Source organism: Strix aluco, chromosome 20, assembly GCF_031877795.1.
Source record: "Strix aluco isolate bStrAlu1 chromosome 20, bStrAlu1.hap1, whole genome shotgun sequence".
NCBI lineage: Eukaryota > Metazoa > Chordata > Aves > Strigiformes > Strigidae > Strix > Strix aluco.
In genome coordinates this window covers 10,016,415-10,034,335 of record NC_133950.1, presented here as the reverse complement: position 1 = coordinate 10,034,335, position 17,921 = coordinate 10,016,415, and the positions used below count along the sequence as shown (strand labels likewise).

Genomic DNA, 17,921 nt, shown 5'->3' with positions numbered 1-17,921 from the left:
ACACCCTGCCCTTCCCCAAGATGGCGGCGCGGGCTTCGCCCCGCTCCAAGATGGCGACGCGGCGGCCCCGCCCCCTGGCGGCCGGACGGGGCGGTGGGGCGGCGGCGCCCGGTGTCGCCGGTGTCCTTGCGGCGGGCGACGGCCGGGGCCGCGGGCAGGCGCGGAGCCATGCTGGCCTTCGTGGCGAGGGCTGTGGTGAGTGCCAGCCAAGCTCCGAGGCGGGGGGTGCAGCGGAGACACCGGGAGGCGGGGGGAGGCCTCCAGTGGGTCCGGGACGGCGGTGCGGGAGGGGGCGTGAGATGGCGGACGGGCCGCGCCACCCGCCGGACGGGCGACAGCGGGCCGGGAGGGAAGGGGCTGGTGGCGGCCGGGTGGCCCCGGGGGCTTCCCCGTGCTGGGCAGGTGGCACTCGGCGCCCGGTCATCCCCGGGCCTCGGCAGGAGCCGCCGGCGGTCAGGGCACGGCCCGGCTCTGCCGCGGGGGCCTCCGCCGGCCCCATCTGCCGCTTCGTGCTGCTCGGAGGGGTTTGGAAGGGGCAGGGGCCGAGGTGGCTCCACAGGGCTCAGTCCCGGATGCCTGATCCGTGGCATTGCTGCTGTCAGGGTCCGGCGCCGCTCCCTAAACCCGGAGGAGAAACAGGGCTTCCTTGGCTAGGACAGCGCTTAAGGCACGCTGCGGGCAGGGGTTTCTCTAGGACGAGGATCCCGGTTGTGAGGAGGGGTGGAAGGGGCTCGGCCACCAGCGGGGAGCCGGGAGAGCGCAGCTTATCCCGGGCGGCAGAGAGGGACGCTGCTGAAGTTAATCCTCCAAGCTGGCCTGGGTTCTTCACACGCTTTGGGGCAGCACTGCATGGTGGAGCGGCCGCCAGCGCTGTCAGAGATGGGGGGCTTGGGGCTGGACGAGGGAAGGTGGATGCTGGCCATGGTCAGGGGCGAGGAAAGCCCAAGAAGGAGCCATCTGTGGCCGCAGGCTTCGCCTTTAAAACATGCCTTTCCCTGCAAGCAGGGGGAAGGCTACACACACCACAGAGCTGTCAGCCCGGCGCCCGGTCTTAGCAACCGTTTATTGCAAACACTGATGGATCCCGGGGAGGAGGCGGCAGAGTGGGATGACAGCAGCTACGTGATGGTTTCACTCCCGGAGACAATTTCTGAAGGGACAGGCAGGGCTGGTTGTCTCTGGGCTTGAGGGGGTCTCCAGCTTCTAATTTAAAAATAAAAGAAAAAGACAAACCTGTCATCTGACACCAAATATTGTGGCCGTGCTGGGAATCAGACACTGCTCTGAAATTCCTCCTGCCCCCCTGCCCCAGGCTGCAGGTGGATTGCCCACCAGCTTTGCAGGCTCTGGAAAAGGTCATCTGCCGCGTTGGAACGTGGCTCGGGAGCAATGCCAGCCCACAAGCTGGCCATGTCTGCGTGCCCCACTCTCTGCTACTGTTCATCTTCCCTGTTGCTTGTGGGGAGAGGTGGAGTGTTTGCTCTATTTACTGTCAGCTGCCTCCTCTGTTCAGCTGCGATCGCTATTCCTCCTCCCACCAAACACTGAAGTTTGACCTCAAACCAAAGCAGCAGAGGACATAAAAGAGGAAAAATACAAATCTACTCCCCACTTTAACGTGCAGTGTTTTCAGTTAATTTGGTTTGGGATTTTCACTGTTACCCCAGGGAAAATCTGAAACTGTTTGGAATCATCATACTTGATCTTAGCTATGTAGAAGACTCTGCTTGTCTGCCCCTCAGTCGATTAGACAGACATGAAGGAGGGGCTGATATTCCTTGGGACTGCACACCTGTGTTGTTGCCCTGCTTTGGAGATAGCTATTTTATTTTTTTTAAGGGTTGACAACCCAGAACTCCCCAGTCTCAGCTTGCAATAATAAGCACATGTGCTGGGGGTGTGAGGGCAGTTAAGATACCACCTTTTGTCCCAAACTGAATTTGCTCCCATCTCCAGCTAATCCTACCATCACCCACAGTGATGCCGGGTCACTGTCCCTGCTGGAGAGCCACCCTCAGATATCTGACACCCTCTTGGCCACCTTTGCCTGAGCAAAGGGACTAAATTCCCCATCACCCACATAAGCCCTCCCTGCAGCTTGTCCCATCTGGTGAGAGCCCACAATCTCACCGGCTTCCAGAATGTAAATTGGGGTCTCTCCCACCTGATGTTCAGCCTTCTCTCACAACAGCCACTGTAGTTTCATGGTCCAGGCAAAGGCTGAGGGAACGACGTCCCCAGCACCTTCACTTCTGCCGTGGCTGGAGGCCCAGAGCTATTGATCAGAGAGAGACTCTGCCCACACAGTATTGATCCACAAGCACCGACTGGGCAACGCAGGGCTGACAGTCAGTGGTCAGTGGCCGCAGGAGGGCTTCCCAGAAAGGCGCCTTTACGGCAGTTGACGCAACCCTGACTACCCCAGTCCTCTCCTGGGGCCCGTATCTGGCCTTGAGCCCTCTGCTCAGAGCAATCATGTGGGAGTTTGCTAATGAGGTGACGCCCTGCAGGGGCAGCACATTGTCAGGTGGAAGAGGAGACAGGCCGAGGGAGAGGTTTACGATCTTTTCTGTCCCACCAGCCATGGATAGGAAGCCGAAGCAAGCAGAGAAGGTACAGTATGCCCACACCGCCATGATTAATACCCTTAATTTCCTCCCAGTCCCACTCTTCTTTGATGCTTCAGTAATTCCCCTTTCTCTTGTTTTTAACATTCCCTTTCCAAACCTTGATCTCATAGTTCTTGCCAGGTCCTACAGAGAGCATAGGGCATTTTCTCTGGGGGCTCAGCACCACGCAGAGGCTTTGTTACCTTGCAGATTTAGCTCTTTCCTCTTCTCTGTGCTTAACTGTTGGGAGGAGGAGGGGGGACAGCTACTCTCTCATTGCCTTGGAAATGAAAGGGAATGTTCTCACCGGCTTTGCATCCTCAGTACACTGAGGATGCAAAGTCCGGAGTCCTGTGAGAGCGTCTGAGTCAGTCGATCCAATAGAGGGGGAGGAGCAGAGGGAACTGAAAACCTTTAGAGTACAATGTAAACATTTTCAAGCTGAAGGATGTCCAATCCTGTTCACCCAAGAGGATTTTGTTATTTTTTGGGGGGGAAAACTGGCAAATTCCTTTCCTGGTTAACAACTGGGTTTGCTCCGTTTCATTCCTCCACCCAGGGAAATGATACAGTGCTTTTTAAGGCTTTCACTCCCACAAGACCCCGTCGAACCTCAGGAGCTTTTTAGTATCACCCACAATTTCCTGAAGAGCTCTCCCTGTTCCCCCTCCAAAGGGTCCTGTAATTGGGCCAGTCCCGTACTGGTACAACTGCATAGAGGTTCTCTTAATATAGCTGGGAGGTTCGCTGGCATAAAGGAGCACTGCCCCAAGGCCTACACATCTCAGCCAGTCCTTCCCTGGCATCGGTGGTGATGTACGATCCCTGGCCAGTCCGAGAAGAGGCATTTTATTCCTGCTTCAAACTTACCTAAATTCTGCCTCCTCAAAGCCTAAAAGGGTTGTTTGATTTGGCACAAGGGTTCTGCTTAACTTTCTAGCCTTATGCTGTTGTAAGAAGGAATGGAACAGCTTCTGACAGCTTATAAGATGAATATTTCTTTCGTGACTTACTTTCTTCCCACTTACCATGGGATGGAAGGGTTTGACTTTGTCAAACACATGGAGACTCTCAGCTGGAAGGTGCCCTGAGAGTGGGAGATAGATCATTATCCTGGCAGCATTTCCTCTGATGAGCTGAGAATCAGTATCTTGGGAGATCAGGTTTCTCTTTTGCAGCTTTTCTGGATGTCCTACAACCATCTCTAGCATGCAATCAGTAGACCTGTGCCTTGCGTTTGTACTTTGTGTGCTCTGCTCCCGTGCTGAGACATCTGTGTGCCCTCAGAGAGGTTGGGATGGAGACTCCCACATCCAGGTTATTTGCTACCTCGTGCACATCGGGGGGAAGTTTTGTCTCGACATTTGCTCTGTGCTTTGCAGGCCAGGCCCTACGGCCTGCTGAAGCCGACAGCTTTAGGCAAGATCCCAGGCAGATTCCAACTTCATCAGGAAGCGTTGCCCCATCTCCCCGTGCCGCCGCTCCAGCAAACGCTGGACCGCTACCTGCTGGCCCTGCAGCCCATCATCAGCGAGGAGGAGCTGAACCACACGCAGGAGCTGGTGGCTGAGTTCCGCAAGCCGGGAGGTGTCGGGGAGAGGCTGCAGAAAGGCCTGGAGAGAAGAGCCAAGAAAACAGAGAACTGGGTAGGTCGGGACTCTGGCCCCAGGCTCTGGTTAGGGAGGGTGGAGGTCTGACGCACACCTCTCCAGTGTCCTGGCTGCATCCCCTGGCACCTGTGGTTTTATGGCATCACGTTCGTGACCAGTCTGCTGCTGACCTCCCTGAGCTGTGCAAGCTCCTTACCAGGACTTGGGTGAGCAGAAAGATTTGTGGCAGAACAGGGAGTCACTGACCCTGTCTGTGGCTGCTGAAGCCTCTAACCTGTTAGCATCACACAGCTGCCCCCCCGAGAAGTTGAAGGAAACGCTCTGCTCGAGCCCTGCACCAAGAGCCCCCACTGCCTCGCTCCAATCCCCCTCTGCCCTTCCACGTACAAAGCATAAAACCCAAACAGTTTGTTCGCAAAGTGTGGGACAGAACTGGGGGCAGGATGCTGAGACTGTTCAGCTGGGCTTGGGTCAAAGAGCAGCAGATGCCATGCCTGCATGTTGCCTTTCTCCATCCCAGCTCTCAGACTGGTGGCTGAAGACAGCTTACCTGGAATATCGCCTGCCAGTTGTGGTCCACTCCAGCCCAGGTGTGGTTTTACCTAAACAGGATTTTCTGGATCGACAAGGTCAGCTCAGGTAAAGTCCTTTTGTACCTTTCCCTAGGTTTCAGATGGGATGAGCTATCTGCTGGACAGGGAGGAGGGTGTTCAGGCTGATTGGAAAGAAAGTAATTACCATGTGGTCCTCAAGTTTGATAGCTGTCTGTGCTGTGCAAGAGGGCTGTACAGATTAGGAAAGGCTGCCAGGCTGTAAGGTTGCACCAGACTGAGTATTTCATCAAGGGGGAAAACCAAAGAGTCCAGTAGTTCAGGTACTAAACAGGGACTAAAAAAACCTACATTTTGGCCTTTGTTCTAGCACAGATCTTCACTGCAAGATGGCCAAATCACTGGCTGGAGGCATTTTGAGGATATATCTCAAGACTCAGAGGCACTAAGATTGTGTGCGCCATTAAAAGAGGCATAAAAAATAACTCAGGCATGTAAGGGAGACCAACCAGAAACACCTCTGGAGTTTGCTAGTTTATAGGGATGGGGGAACCTGCTGCACGGACCGTCCCTCGGTCTGTTCCTGCAGGGGACTGTCCCCTATTGTGTCGTTTCACTTCTGATTTATGGTTTGGGAAACTTAACAGTGACCAGCCTCTCCACTCTGAGCTTTTCCCTGCAATCAGACCCTGCCATGTCCTCTCTTCCTTGTGGTCTCCCTTTAATTTTTAACCACCACGAGTGTGTTAAATCCACCTGCAAAACTTTAGCATTGACCTTTATACAGTTACCTTTGCCACAGTTGCCAGTCATTACAGCTCTGGCAGATCAAAAGTACCAGTCAGGAGAGCAGTGAGGCCAAGAACAAACTCACCCTCCCACTCCCTTGGATACGCCTGAGCAGAGGTGTAGAGGGTGAGCTTTACAGGGACAGTGCAAGACTAGACAGTCTTTGAAAGCGCTCTCTCATGTTATTCACTCTTAAGTTATCCAAATAGAAGATAATATCTGGAGCGCTACCAGTGCCCCAACCAGTGGAATCGAGCAGCTGCATAAAAATCTGGGCTCCCATGTAAAATACTATCTAAATGTGTGTTTATATAGTTTGTGGCTGCAGAAAGAAGTTTGACAGCACGGCTTGAGACTAAAGGTTCAGAAACCAGAAGGCGAGTTTAGAAATTGGAGTTCTCCATTCCTTAATCTGGCAACAGTGCTGGCTGAAAACAAATCAACTAACCTCTCCCTCGTCTCCCCCTCAAGCCCTAACTCTGCTCCCCAGCTGTTTGCTCTCTGGAAAGGAACACAGGCTCTCTCACTGTTGTGTCCCAGCTGTTTTGCTTCCTCAGGTTTTGCAATAAGGCTGGGAAATTTTCACTGAAAACTACTTTGCAGGATGTCTTCTTTGTTCAGCAGCCCTTAGGTTCTTGGAGTTATGTCCTTTGATCTTCACTAGGGATGGGGAGGCTGAGCAAATCTAGATGACACTGCCGGCAAATGCCAAATGCTCACACCACTTTAAAGCCTTTGAAGCTCAGCTGCAACCCCTTGTCACAGTGACCTTCTGCCTCCTTCCTCCCCTGCTTGGGTGAGAGCTCCCAGGTCAGAGTAGGCCAACCTGTCATTCCCAGCTAAGCAGTGTGATGTGGCTTGTCACAGCCCCCCTCCCTGCTGGGAGTTGGCATTGGCAGTGTTTATGTTGATCCTGGTAAACACAACACCTCAGCGTCAGCATGCGGCACATCTGCATTTGTTTCAGATGCCTCAATGCCAGAGGCATGCTTTTAAGAGTTGCGTTAGCAGCAGAACATACATCGGGTGAGAACTAAGTCAGCAGTCTTGGATGCAGGGAGATACAGCTGCATCTTGGCTTGAAGCTTAGAGGTGGCCCCTGGCCAGGGAAGGGCAGAAATCCCCTTTTCTTGCTGCTGTTCTAATGCTAAGACTCCGAAGTAGGATGTGATAAAATCACAACACATCAGTAAAAAACGCTGTTGTTACAGTCATTTATGCGTCTGGACCAAACGCTGCTTTCTTAAAAGTTGTCCAGCGTTCCTTGGTTATACAATAAGATACATAAAAAAAGAAAGTGCTACGTGGTAGGACTATCCAGCAATTTCAAATCACAGCCCCAGAGTGGCTGTATCATCTAACCAGAGATGGGCACAATAGGGGCCTGGCAGAAAGGCTGAGCTTTGTAAGGAGCAGCGAGAAGCTCTGCCAGCCCTCCTCAGCTAGTTCCTCAGCCCCAGATGTTCTGTGTTTGAATCTCAACTTGTTACACTTGATATTTTTCCAGGTTTGCTGCCAAGCTGATCGAGGGCATCCTAGATTTCAAGACCATGATTGACAAGTGAGTTCATGACCCTCCTGACTTCTCACATGTTCTTTACTGTCATAGAGAGGCTGAGCCTAGTCAATAACTCTCCCTTCCAAATAGAAAGGCAAGAGAAGATAGCACATATTTGAAAAGAGATATTGTAATCAACATCACTGCTCACTGCCAAGGTCACCACCACTAGAAAAACAAATTTACTTGCTTCATGTTCTCTGTTTACCCTAATACTTTCATTGGCATATGTACATGCTTAGAGGGAGTGAGCCTGACTGACAGTCCTGTGGAGCTACATACTTTTGTTTGCCTACAGAACAAGTTACAGCTCAGACAGCAGGAATTTGTTTCTCTCATTTTGGGTTTCTGGTGTTTCTCATCTCCCAGCTAGACAGGATGAGCTCTAGAGAAACTTGTTCCTCCCTACCCTTTTTCTTCTGAACACCAACAAACCTCTGCTGAACGTGCCTTACTTATGTTCCAAAAATATGATTACCAACATCACACCTTTACATCCCAATTCAGACAAGGCTCAGGGCCAGCCGTGAGAAGGGTAGTTGGAATATGACTGCTCAACTGATTGAGTCCCAGTCTAGTTCATGAGTCACAGTTAGCACATCAGACACTCACCACTCAAAATTATAGCCAAAAACCCCTTTCTGCCATTCCACAGGAAACAGTACATCTCCCAGTATATCATGCCCTGGATTCTGCTCTGCAGACAGCATGGTGCACACTAAGATATGTAGTAGGTCCAGAGATCTATTTCTCTGGTGTTACAGTGGTTTTCCCCTTGCCAAATGAAAGGCCAGCAAACAGATGTTTTTTGAAGCCCCTGATAAGAAAGCTGATAGGAATAGGGAAGGATGGGCTCTTTTTTATACCATCAACACGTTTAGGTCTTGCTGGAGGGAGTGACAGGAGCTGCACAGCTGAGCCTGTGCCTGTCTTGTGTGGGGGAGTGCAGGCCACCTCACCCATCCGTTTTCTCTCCCCCTTCCTCCTTACCTTGCTGTGTCTCCAGTGAGACCCTTCCAGTGGAGTACATGGGTGGGAAGCCCCTCTGCATGAACCAGTACTACCAGATCCTCTCATCCTGCCGCATTCCCGGGCCCAAGCGGGACTCCATTGTCAACTATGCCAAAGGCAAGAAGCAGTCCAGACACATCACAGTGGTTCACAACTTCCAGGTATGGCTGAGCTGAGCTTTTGAGGTCTGTTCAGATGCAGGTGTCCCTTTCAGCTAGCCGTGGTCCAGAGGAAAGGGAAGAACAGAAAGTCTCTGCCCACAAGGCTCACCTCACCAGGGATTTGTTCTGCTCCCTTATCCCCTTTGGCCTTTGCTGGCCAACAGCTCCATTGCCGTGTGTGAGCAGCAGACTATGAGGCAGAAAAATGCTCCCTTCCTCTGTTTCTTGTCCCTGCAATTCCTGTCTCTCAAAGTCCAGAGATCATGTCTGGAATTGGAAATTGCAAGTGGAAATTGGATAACAAACCCTACCACCACAGCTGTGTCTCAGAAATAGGAATTCATGTGTTTTGGCCTCGTTACCATGGTTTCTGAGCTTAAACCTGGACTGTATTTATGCCCTGCAAGGGAAGTTGGACTTTGGTCTCTTAATTCTGAACGTCTTTCAAAGGTCTCCTTACAAGCTGAGTTCTTAGGTCAGGTCTCACCTTCTCAAAGCAGCTGTTCCCTGTTTCTGGAGCTGCACAATAAAGATCTCCTCTCATATGCTGTCTCTGTCCTTGTCCATTCTTTTCACCTTCAGTTCTTTGAGCTGGATGTTTACAACAGTGACGGAAGTCCCCTTACCACTGACCAGCTCTTCACTCAGCTGGAGAAGATATGGAACACCTCCCTCCAAACAAACAAAGAACCTATTGGGATCCTCACCACCAACCACCGAAACAGCTGGGCAAAAGCCTACAACAACCTTCTGAAAGGTCTGTAGAGCCCCTAACACGCAAGTGCCAACGAACACCACGAACACTGGAACTACCAACCTCACCGCTGTGCTTTCCTCAGTTCTTTCCTTTGGAAGCTTGTTCTGGACAGATAACATGAGCTTTCCACCTCAAAGATGCAACTTGATTTCACTGCAAAGTATTGTTATTTTTGTTTTGGAAGGTGCACGGGTGAAGGTCTGAAGCTTGGTTTGTTAGGAACTCTGAAATCCCAGTTTGTTGCCTTGCAAATGAGTGAGATGTGAGAAACATGAAAAAAGGAGGGTGAATGCAACATGCTCACATCTGTAACAACCCAGCTGGCTACACTTTTAATAACTATATACACCCCTAAATGACCAGTATTGCATGGAGGTACAATGGGAAGCCAACACCAGGTCCTTCAAACCTGCTCTTTCAGATTTCAATCTAACTAAAATGCAAGTTTTTCAACTCCCCTTCCTTATTTGCTGTTCATTTCTCTCCCAGATAAGACCAACAAGGAATCTGTGCGTACAATCGAGAAGAGCATTTGCACTGTCTGCCTTGATGCACCTATGCCACGGGTGTCTGAGGACATCTACAAGAGCCGCGTGGCCGCTCAGATGCTGCATGGCGGAGGCAGTCGCTGGAACAGCGGCAACCGATGGTTCGACAAAACCCTTCAAGTAAGTGCTGATGCTCTAAAGATGCTGAAGACTTGGGTCTAGAGGAGATGCTTTTTCGTGAAACTACAAAGGTCCAAGAAATCCAGCAAACTTTTGCAGTAAAGTTTTCCTCATATCAAGAGAGTGGAGAAAGAGAGGAGACAAGGCGTGGTGGCTGACAGTGTGAAATCTTACAGTTTCCCTTGCAGCCACCACAAGCATTCGTTCCTGCCTCAGGGACTTTCATTTCTTTTACTATCTCTGCCCACGCTTATTCAGTGTAGCAGTTATTTGTGTTCCTTGTAAATCAATTTTCTGCCTGTGGTGAACAATGCCTCATCTGCTTGGAGGCAGCTCAGATGTAGGGAGATCTGTTCCTTGTATCTCCTCTAGGCTTGTCACTTTTCCTGCTTCTGCCAGAAGCTGCCCTATGGTGGTTTTTTTTTTTGTTTTTTGAAACATAAGCTGCCATCCCACGGCATCCCTCTGATCTCTTCTCCGTTCAATCTCGTCAAGAACTTTCAACAGCAGCCACTGTTCGAGCTTCTCCTTCATTAGTTGGTATAGCCTGGCTTGTGGATAGTAGCAATGGTGCTTTAAAAGATTCTTCTCATATCTGCTGAACCCTTCATAATGTTTTCAGCTATTTTGTTCCTATTTGGAACTCTTCATTGATGGGATAAAGCTTAGATGTTCCTGCTAATTAAGTAGTAAGGGAAAGCCAGCACATGGTGATATGATTCCTGTATTATGTGTGCATCTAAGTAAATCAAAACCATTGAACCACTCTGTATTGCCAGGACACTGAGCACACCAACATATCTATGAGCACACCCTTATCCAGTTGATTTTACAAAACTGTAACACTGCTGTCAGATCTTCTATGCCTGCTGAAAGGCTTCCATTGTTGTTCTGCTAAATAAGACCTTTGCATTACCTTTCCAGTGTGCAAGGACAGGATCACTGTCCATTCTGATACAGAGCAGTGAGATACTGAGATCTCTCTCTGGATAGCTCCTGCTTCACACACTCATGTCTGTCTTCAACACTGTTCTATCCTGCCTCTCTCACAGTTCATCATTGCTGAAGATGGCTCCTGTGGTCTTGTGTACGAGCATGCTCCCTCAGAAGGCCCACCCATTGTTGCTCTTCTGGATCACATCGTGGAGTACACGTGAGTCCTGCCTCCTCTACTTTTCCTCAGCATTGGAGACAGGTTTTAAACCACTTGCTCCCCAGGAACATGCCTCTTCCCAGCTCACCCCCTAGGAATTTGTTCTGGAGGAAGGGTAGTGGTGTGCTAATGAGGTATTGCAGTTCTTGTATTCGTGATGAGAATTGAGTGGCCAAGCTACTCTGAGAAGTTTTGCTACTACTTCCCTTCTCAGGAAATTGCACTGTTCAGAGTTAACAGGACTTTGGCCTGGAAGAGCTGTTTGTTTGGGGCAGAAAGCACAGAAGACATCTCATTCATACCCTTCAAAAAACACTGTAACGGCACTGTGAAGAACTTTTCAGCCTGTAACTAGTGTCACAAGGTGTTAGGGAAGATCTGTGCATTTCTACCCAGGTTCTGGTGTGCTTAGCTGAGCCTCATGTTAGGTCTGGTTAGGACCAGCCAGGTCTGGTTAAACATAATCATTTCTCTACGCAGGAAGAAACCCGAGCTGGTAAGATCACCCATGATTCCTTTGCCAATGCCCAAAAAGCTGCGGTTTAACATCACCCCAGAAATCAAGAATGACATAGAGAAGGCAAAGCAGAACCTCAACATGTAAGTATGAAGCAGTGGAGAGGTCTGGTGAGTGACTGGGGGAGTAGTTCATGTATCCCTCTGGAACATGTCAGTGGTTTAAATGAGGCTTCCCCTACTGCAGGCAGGGAGTTTTCCCAGTGACTTCTTGGGTCGACAGCACTGAACCCAGCTGAAGAGCACACTAAAGCCACCTGCCAGGAATAAATTCAAAGGTGCCAGAAAGGAGTAGTTACTGATCCATCCCATTTACTGAGAAAGAACAGGGCTTTACTGGATCTAACTAGGGATACTGGCATGTAAACACATACAGAAGTCCATCTAACCTGGTGAAAATTTTCAGCATTGGCCAGAAAAAGCTCATCTCTGTGGTCCACCCAAGCAAAGGATGGAGCGCTCTGTCCCTGCGTAGGTCAGATCCAGACAGCCTGTTCTCTGAGCCTTGTGAAAGCAAATCCGTACCTTTTCTGTTACAAGAACAAGCAACAGGCAAAGGAACACTTCCTCTTTCTTTCCTTGCAGAATGGTTGAAGACCTGGATGTCAAAGTCATGGTTTTTCATCAATTTGGGAAAGCCTTCCCCAAGTCAGAGAAGATAAGTCCTGATGCTTTTATCCAGCTGGCCTTGCAGCTGGCATACTACAGGTAAGACCACCACTAGGTAGCTTCTCAACCTCTTCACCATCAGACTCAAACATGTAAGCTTGATAAAGGTGGCACAGACCAGTCTCTGGTGGGCTGCTAGGGCCAGCTTTCCAAGTCCCACATCTTCCCCATGCACTGGGACTGAACAGCAGATCTCACTTGTGGCAGCTGCAGCAGGTGAGATTTACCGCTCTTGTGTGTACAATCGTACCAAGGAGGCATCAGAGGTCAGCTGTCAGTGGGACTCACTCACATAAAGTCTTCCCCTTCCTCCCAGTTCCTCTGCTTCACAAGAGGCCATTTCTCCCAGGGCAAACTCACTTCTGTGACTTTCTTCTCCATCTTCCAGGATGTACGGCCACGCCTGTGCCACGTATGAGAGTGCGTCGCTAAGGATGTTCCGCCTGGGCCGCACAGACACCATCCGCTCCACTTCTGTAGACTCTCTTAAGTTTGTGCAATCAATGGACAGCCCCGACAAATCGGTGAGGATCTCAAAGAGGTGGAGTAAGAGGACTCCGCTCCAGAAAAAGAGGAAAGCTGTTTATTTGGCTAACCCCCCTGTCAGCTGGTTTCAGCTAAGCAGAACTGCACCTGATAGGAAGCTGAGCTAAAATATAGCTTGGAGTATATAGTTATAGACCTTGGGTTTCATCTGGCTTTCCTTTCACATGTATTGAAAGCCTGGGAAACAACGTGGACATTTTTAATCCCACCAAAAAGAAGTATGTCCCTTCTAAAAGTCTGTTTAGCAAACTAAGTTCTGCTACTGATGGATGGAGAACTCCATTCTGAATAGAGTAACACAGCCAAACAAAAGGATTTAAAAATTAAATCTAGTAAATCTAAAAATTAGTCTAGTATAGACACACAAGGCAGAAATACCCTCCATCCTAGAGGAACAGCCAAAATGAGATTTTTCCATTCTGCAGAAAAACTTACAGATCTGTGTGTTCTCAGGACCAGGAGAAAGCAGACTTGCTGAGGAGAGCTACCCAGGCCCACAGGGAATACACCGATATGGTGAGTGTCCTCTATGCAGCCAGACTTGGGGTTTTACCTACCAAATGAGGATTCTGGTGAAAGACAAGGCCTTGAGAGCTCTCTGCTGACACAGCAACGTGGCTGTTAGGGCTGTTGCATAGGTCTAACCCTGATCTGACAGAGCTCTTAGGCCACAGACTGAATCCTTTTTCTCTAGCTAGTGGTTTAAGTGTCCTTTGAGACTGACCTAAAGGAGAAAATCAAATATGAAAATAGCTTCAGTTCTCACTGTCCTTGTTGCTGAATGCCAAAGTTGCATGAGGACCCTTTAAACCAGAGGGAGCCCATGAGCAGGAACTGTAAGGTTGGTTCCATTGGTGTGTTTTATTTCACAGTCTTTCCAAACAAGACTATTGGTCCTAAAGGCAAGATCTAGTTTCCTTCTAACTTCAAACATTTAGAGATTTTTAGAAGTATTCTTTTCTTTAACCCAAAGAAATTGAGTTTTGCTCACTTGCCTGCTAGACAGGCTTTCATCTAGTCTTCCTTCCTTCCAGGCTATAAGGGGCAATGCAATAGACCGTCACCTCTTAGGCTTGAAGCTTCAAGCTATCGAGGACCTCGTGAGCATGCCTGAGCTGTTCATGGACACGGCCTATGCTGTTGCAACACACTTCAATCTCTCAACCAGCCAGGTAGGACTCATCTGAGCAAAGACAGAAGGGCGCTGTTTCTTTTCATTGCCTTGCTTCTCCACATTTCTCCTTCAAATCCCTTCTGCTAGAAGCCAATCTTCATCTGGGGACAAAAGTTTTTAAGCCAGCTACCGATCTCATAAAGCTGCAGATCTGAGCTTACAGCTGCCACAGTCCCTCTCAACCCTGTAAAAAACTATCATAACCAGAGCCAAGATCACCAGAAGTGTCTAAATGCAAGTGAGATCAATCAAAGTTAGCTGCCAGAATAGCTTTATGTTCATCTCCTGTGCTGTGATTCTCACTGATAAGTTCTGCTTGTGACTTATTAGAAACTTATCTTGGGGAGAAGTACTCCTTTGTGAGTGCATAGGAAAACATGTTGCTACTAAACAGTACAATCCAGCATGCATGTGGTGCTAGGTGGGTCTGACCAAAAACACCCTTTTCTAGAGCATTTTAACAAGATGGCAGCTTCTTCTACTGTTGACAGGGCTGTTAGCATTTGATGGCTACATTTCTCTGACTGGTTTGAAGTTTTTAATCACATTGTCTCCACAGGTCCCAGCAAAGACAGACTGCGTGATGTGTTTTGGTCCCGTGGTTCCAGATGGCTACGGAATCTGTTACAACCCTATGGACGAACACATCAACTTTGCAATTTCAGCATTCAACAGCTGTGCTGACACAAACGCAGCCCGCATGGCACATTATCTTGAGAAGGCACTGCTAGACATGAGGATCTTGCTCCAGTCCACTCCCAAATCCAAACTGTAAGAGGCAAACATGATGCAAAACCCCCAACTAAAGGGGCTATCCCTCAGGCACCGAAGTTCCCAGTTCCTCAGAAAATGATTGAGGGGACAGCTTCCCTGACTGGAACCTAGGAGGGCATCTACCATTTGTTTCCAGGAAGAGGTTACAGAATAGTCATCCTCAGATATTAAGACTCTGTTGGTGAGAGGAAACACTGTCTTAAGCTGAAGTAGAACTGACTGGTCCTCTCCCATCAATGCCAAGTGCACCTTCCTGTCCTCAAAGAGGACTGAAACATGATTTTTATGGAACTTGCTCTAAAGGAATACAGAAAGCACAGTCCTTATCAGTATCTAAATCCATTTGGTGAGGAAGGTAGTTCTTCTCCAGGAAAAGCAGGGAATGTTATTATATGATGAACTACTATAAGACCAAGTCTTTTTGCTGGGTTAATTTTCTGAAGAGTGCAGCATCTTTCAAACTTGACTGAAGATTTTTCTGCTGCTCCAGCAAAACTTCACCATTGAACTTTGGCAAGGGGAGAAAGAAGTTCTTAAGTCAGAGCAGATCTAGTCTCGTTGGAGTGCACTGCACTACTTATCCCAGGCACTCCAACCATTACAGGCTTTACAGACCTGGGAATGTTCCCTTCCCCTCATTTTAGGATGCTGGGATGTCCTTTCTGTTGCACTGACCCTATTAACAACAGAATATAATTTGCTACAAACTAAGGTGGGTTTTTGTTGTTGTTGTTGTTCTGGGCTCTTCGTTAAGCTTGCTGTTGTGGTCCTAGCCGTTGATCTTCAGGCTCAGCATAAAGCTTGTTCCTCACAAAGCTTCTACAAAACTTCTCTCACACAGGTTTTGCTTTGGCTTTATGTACCTTAACATTAGCAGAGATGAGAAGGGATTGCCTATGCATTTAGCAGGACAGTTGCTTCATTGTACCTTTCTTTGGAATTGAGGAAGAGAAAGAGATGCTGACCTGTTTACTAGCTAGAAGGCCACAAACCTAGTCTCCTTCAGGGTACATGTTAACCCAATGTGTTTTTATACCTTGCTTTCAGAAACATATTTGTGCTTAATGTGTTATGCCTAAATCATGGACAAGTAAGAATGTTCCTGATCAGGAACTCCAGAACATGCTTCTGTTTCTGGCCCCCAGAGTTCAAATCTGTTAGAGCCAAAGAAAAAACAGCTGCAAAATCACCCTTTTTTCCAAATCACTCTGCTTTAACAAGGCAGAAAATCTTGAAAAGCAGGAAGAAAGCTGAGAACACACAGGCAGTGTTGATGTTTGCGCACTGTGGCAGCCATTGTTCCTGCAGTAAAGTACAGCACCTTTTCTGCCACTCTTGGAGTTTTTTCTTACTGCAATGTTACTCAGATTTGTGCCAGCTCTATTCTGTGAGAGAGTGATCTCATGATAGTCTTTTCATGTTCAGTTGACAAACCTGAGACAGTAAAAGATTATATATAAACATTAACATACAGTTGTAGCATAGGAATTTTTGTAAGCACAACTTCCAATGAATCTGCCAGAATCCAAGCTCCTGACTCTACTTTTATTTAGTAAAACCGTATGGTAATGAAGAATTCTAGTGCTATTTCTGCAACAGAAATTTAATATTTAAATTGCACACCCTTCAAGATGTGGCTGCTGTGACATCACCATAAACAAGAAGCATTAGGAGTCTGATGGCCCGTTTTGTTAACAGGGAAATATTTGATCGTAATTGCTACTTTTCTGATCATAGAACAGCAAGGGACATGATCAAAGTGCCTTGGTAAACATATATGAAGAAATTTGCACTAAACCTGTTTAGAGTAAAAGGAAAAAAAAAAAAATCATTCTAATTTGCTTCTTGAAAGACACAAGCCAACACTACTGCATTTTTTCCTAAAAGGATGTTATTTCAAAGCTTCTATCTTATACCTAAATAAACCTTAAAAATAAAAATTTAACTGAAACTCACCTGCACAGCCAGTGATTGTATGAACTGCCACTTTCACATCATCTACATGGATTTAGTTGATCTTTTAGAAGAATCCTGAATGGAGTGAGATAGTCTAAAAAACCCAACAGGAGCACTACAAACCTGCAAGCACACGTCCTTGCTCTGTTGACTCCTCTGTATGAATTAGACTGAAAACTGAAGGAGGATACTCAGTATTATCAAAGTGTAAGTGATTGTGTAAATACTACAGAAAAGACCAAACCTTGCTGGAATAACATCTGGGTTTATGGAGCCTTTTACTTTGAAAAAAATACTCCTTTTGCCAAAGTAATCCTCCCCCTGTACTGAATCAACCTCTGTTGCTAGGGGATGAGTTATTTTTCTCTGTCTGCAATGCCTTCAACCATTGATGCTACAGTATTGCCACTTAAGTATTTGAGACTGGCCCTTTTCTACTTCTGTCTCACAAGGGGAAGGCTCTCAAAGGAAAGTGCCTATTAAAGATTAAGCAGAAGTACACACTGCTGTGACTGTATCTCAGAAGATGGGCTTGATCTATTCTGGGTCTAAATCTGGATATCTCATTAGCTTCAGCAGAGTACAGCTGCAAGAAGCAGACTATCACACTGAAAGAGATACAAGATTCATAAACCACTTAATGCATCCTTAATGATATACACAGCTGAAATTCAGATGAATGAAGCTGATTTTTGAAGTGCTTGAAAGGACTTTAAAATCATTACAAGGTTTTTTCTTTAAAAAGTCTTTTCTTATTGTACAAGTTCTAAAATGTGATGTCCTTCTGATTCATACCTTCTTGATTTTCTCAGTGTTGACTTACTGAATACTACTCTCCCTGTTTCTGATTGTTTTATCAAGAGATGTCCATTGTCTTAAAGGCACATTAAGTACAAGAAACTTAAGTTCCAGAAAAACTACTGATTTGGAACAAATAATTTACGAAATGCACAGACTGAAAATATTCAGATAACTCTTGGGGTATGAGTGCAATTTATGACACAGCCTGGTAGTGTTGCATGCTTTGCTGGTTAGCTGTGTTAAATACTGTTTTGGTAGTGTAATCCATGTCATGCAGAGGTTTGAAATGTTCTTTGAATAAACTGAAACACAATAAACAGTGCTACAAAAAAGGCTTAAATCTCCTTAAGACACTGCAGAAGTTACATAACTACCCTTATGGGAGGATGTTTGTGTGGGGACAGCAAGAACAGTGAACCACAGCATTCTGTCACCTTCCTTTTATTGTCTTAGTATCTCCATCCAGCCCCCTCGAGTACAGGGGAGGAAGAGAAAGCATCTGCTTGCAAAGCCACATACCCCAGAGAAAATACTCCATTTCAGAAAACTAGTGGCAGGAGACTTCATACAAGTGTAGGATAATAAGGCAGAGCTCAAATCTTTTTCCTGCACAGCACC

The 17,921-nt window shown here is 47.6% G+C and overlaps 1 protein-coding gene and 1 long non-coding RNA gene across 2 annotated transcripts; one reads left to right on the top strand and one right to left on the bottom strand.

The window, feature by feature from the left end:
• Positions 1-20: 20 nt before the first annotated feature.
• Positions 21-17,637, top strand: CRAT (carnitine O-acetyltransferase). Its single transcript, XM_074846638.1, is given in 16 exon segments — positions 21-95; positions 98-195; positions 2,511-2,613; positions 3,992-4,255; positions 4,740-4,858; positions 7,067-7,120; positions 8,124-8,289; positions 8,872-9,046; positions 9,536-9,714; positions 10,767-10,867; positions 11,348-11,467; positions 11,969-12,091; positions 12,441-12,576; positions 13,052-13,114; positions 13,633-13,770; positions 14,332-17,637. Coding segments are annotated over 16 exon segments (2,130 nt in total). The 3' UTR covers positions 14,548-17,637.
• Positions 1,045-2,493, bottom strand: LOC141932697 (uncharacterized). The gene is made up of 2 exons (XR_012625889.1): positions 2,131-2,493; positions 1,045-1,203 (listed from the first exon to the last, which is right to left on the bottom strand). It is a non-coding gene; the product is annotated as an uncharacterized LOC141932697 (long non-coding RNA).
• Positions 17,638-17,921: the final 284 nt, after the last annotated feature.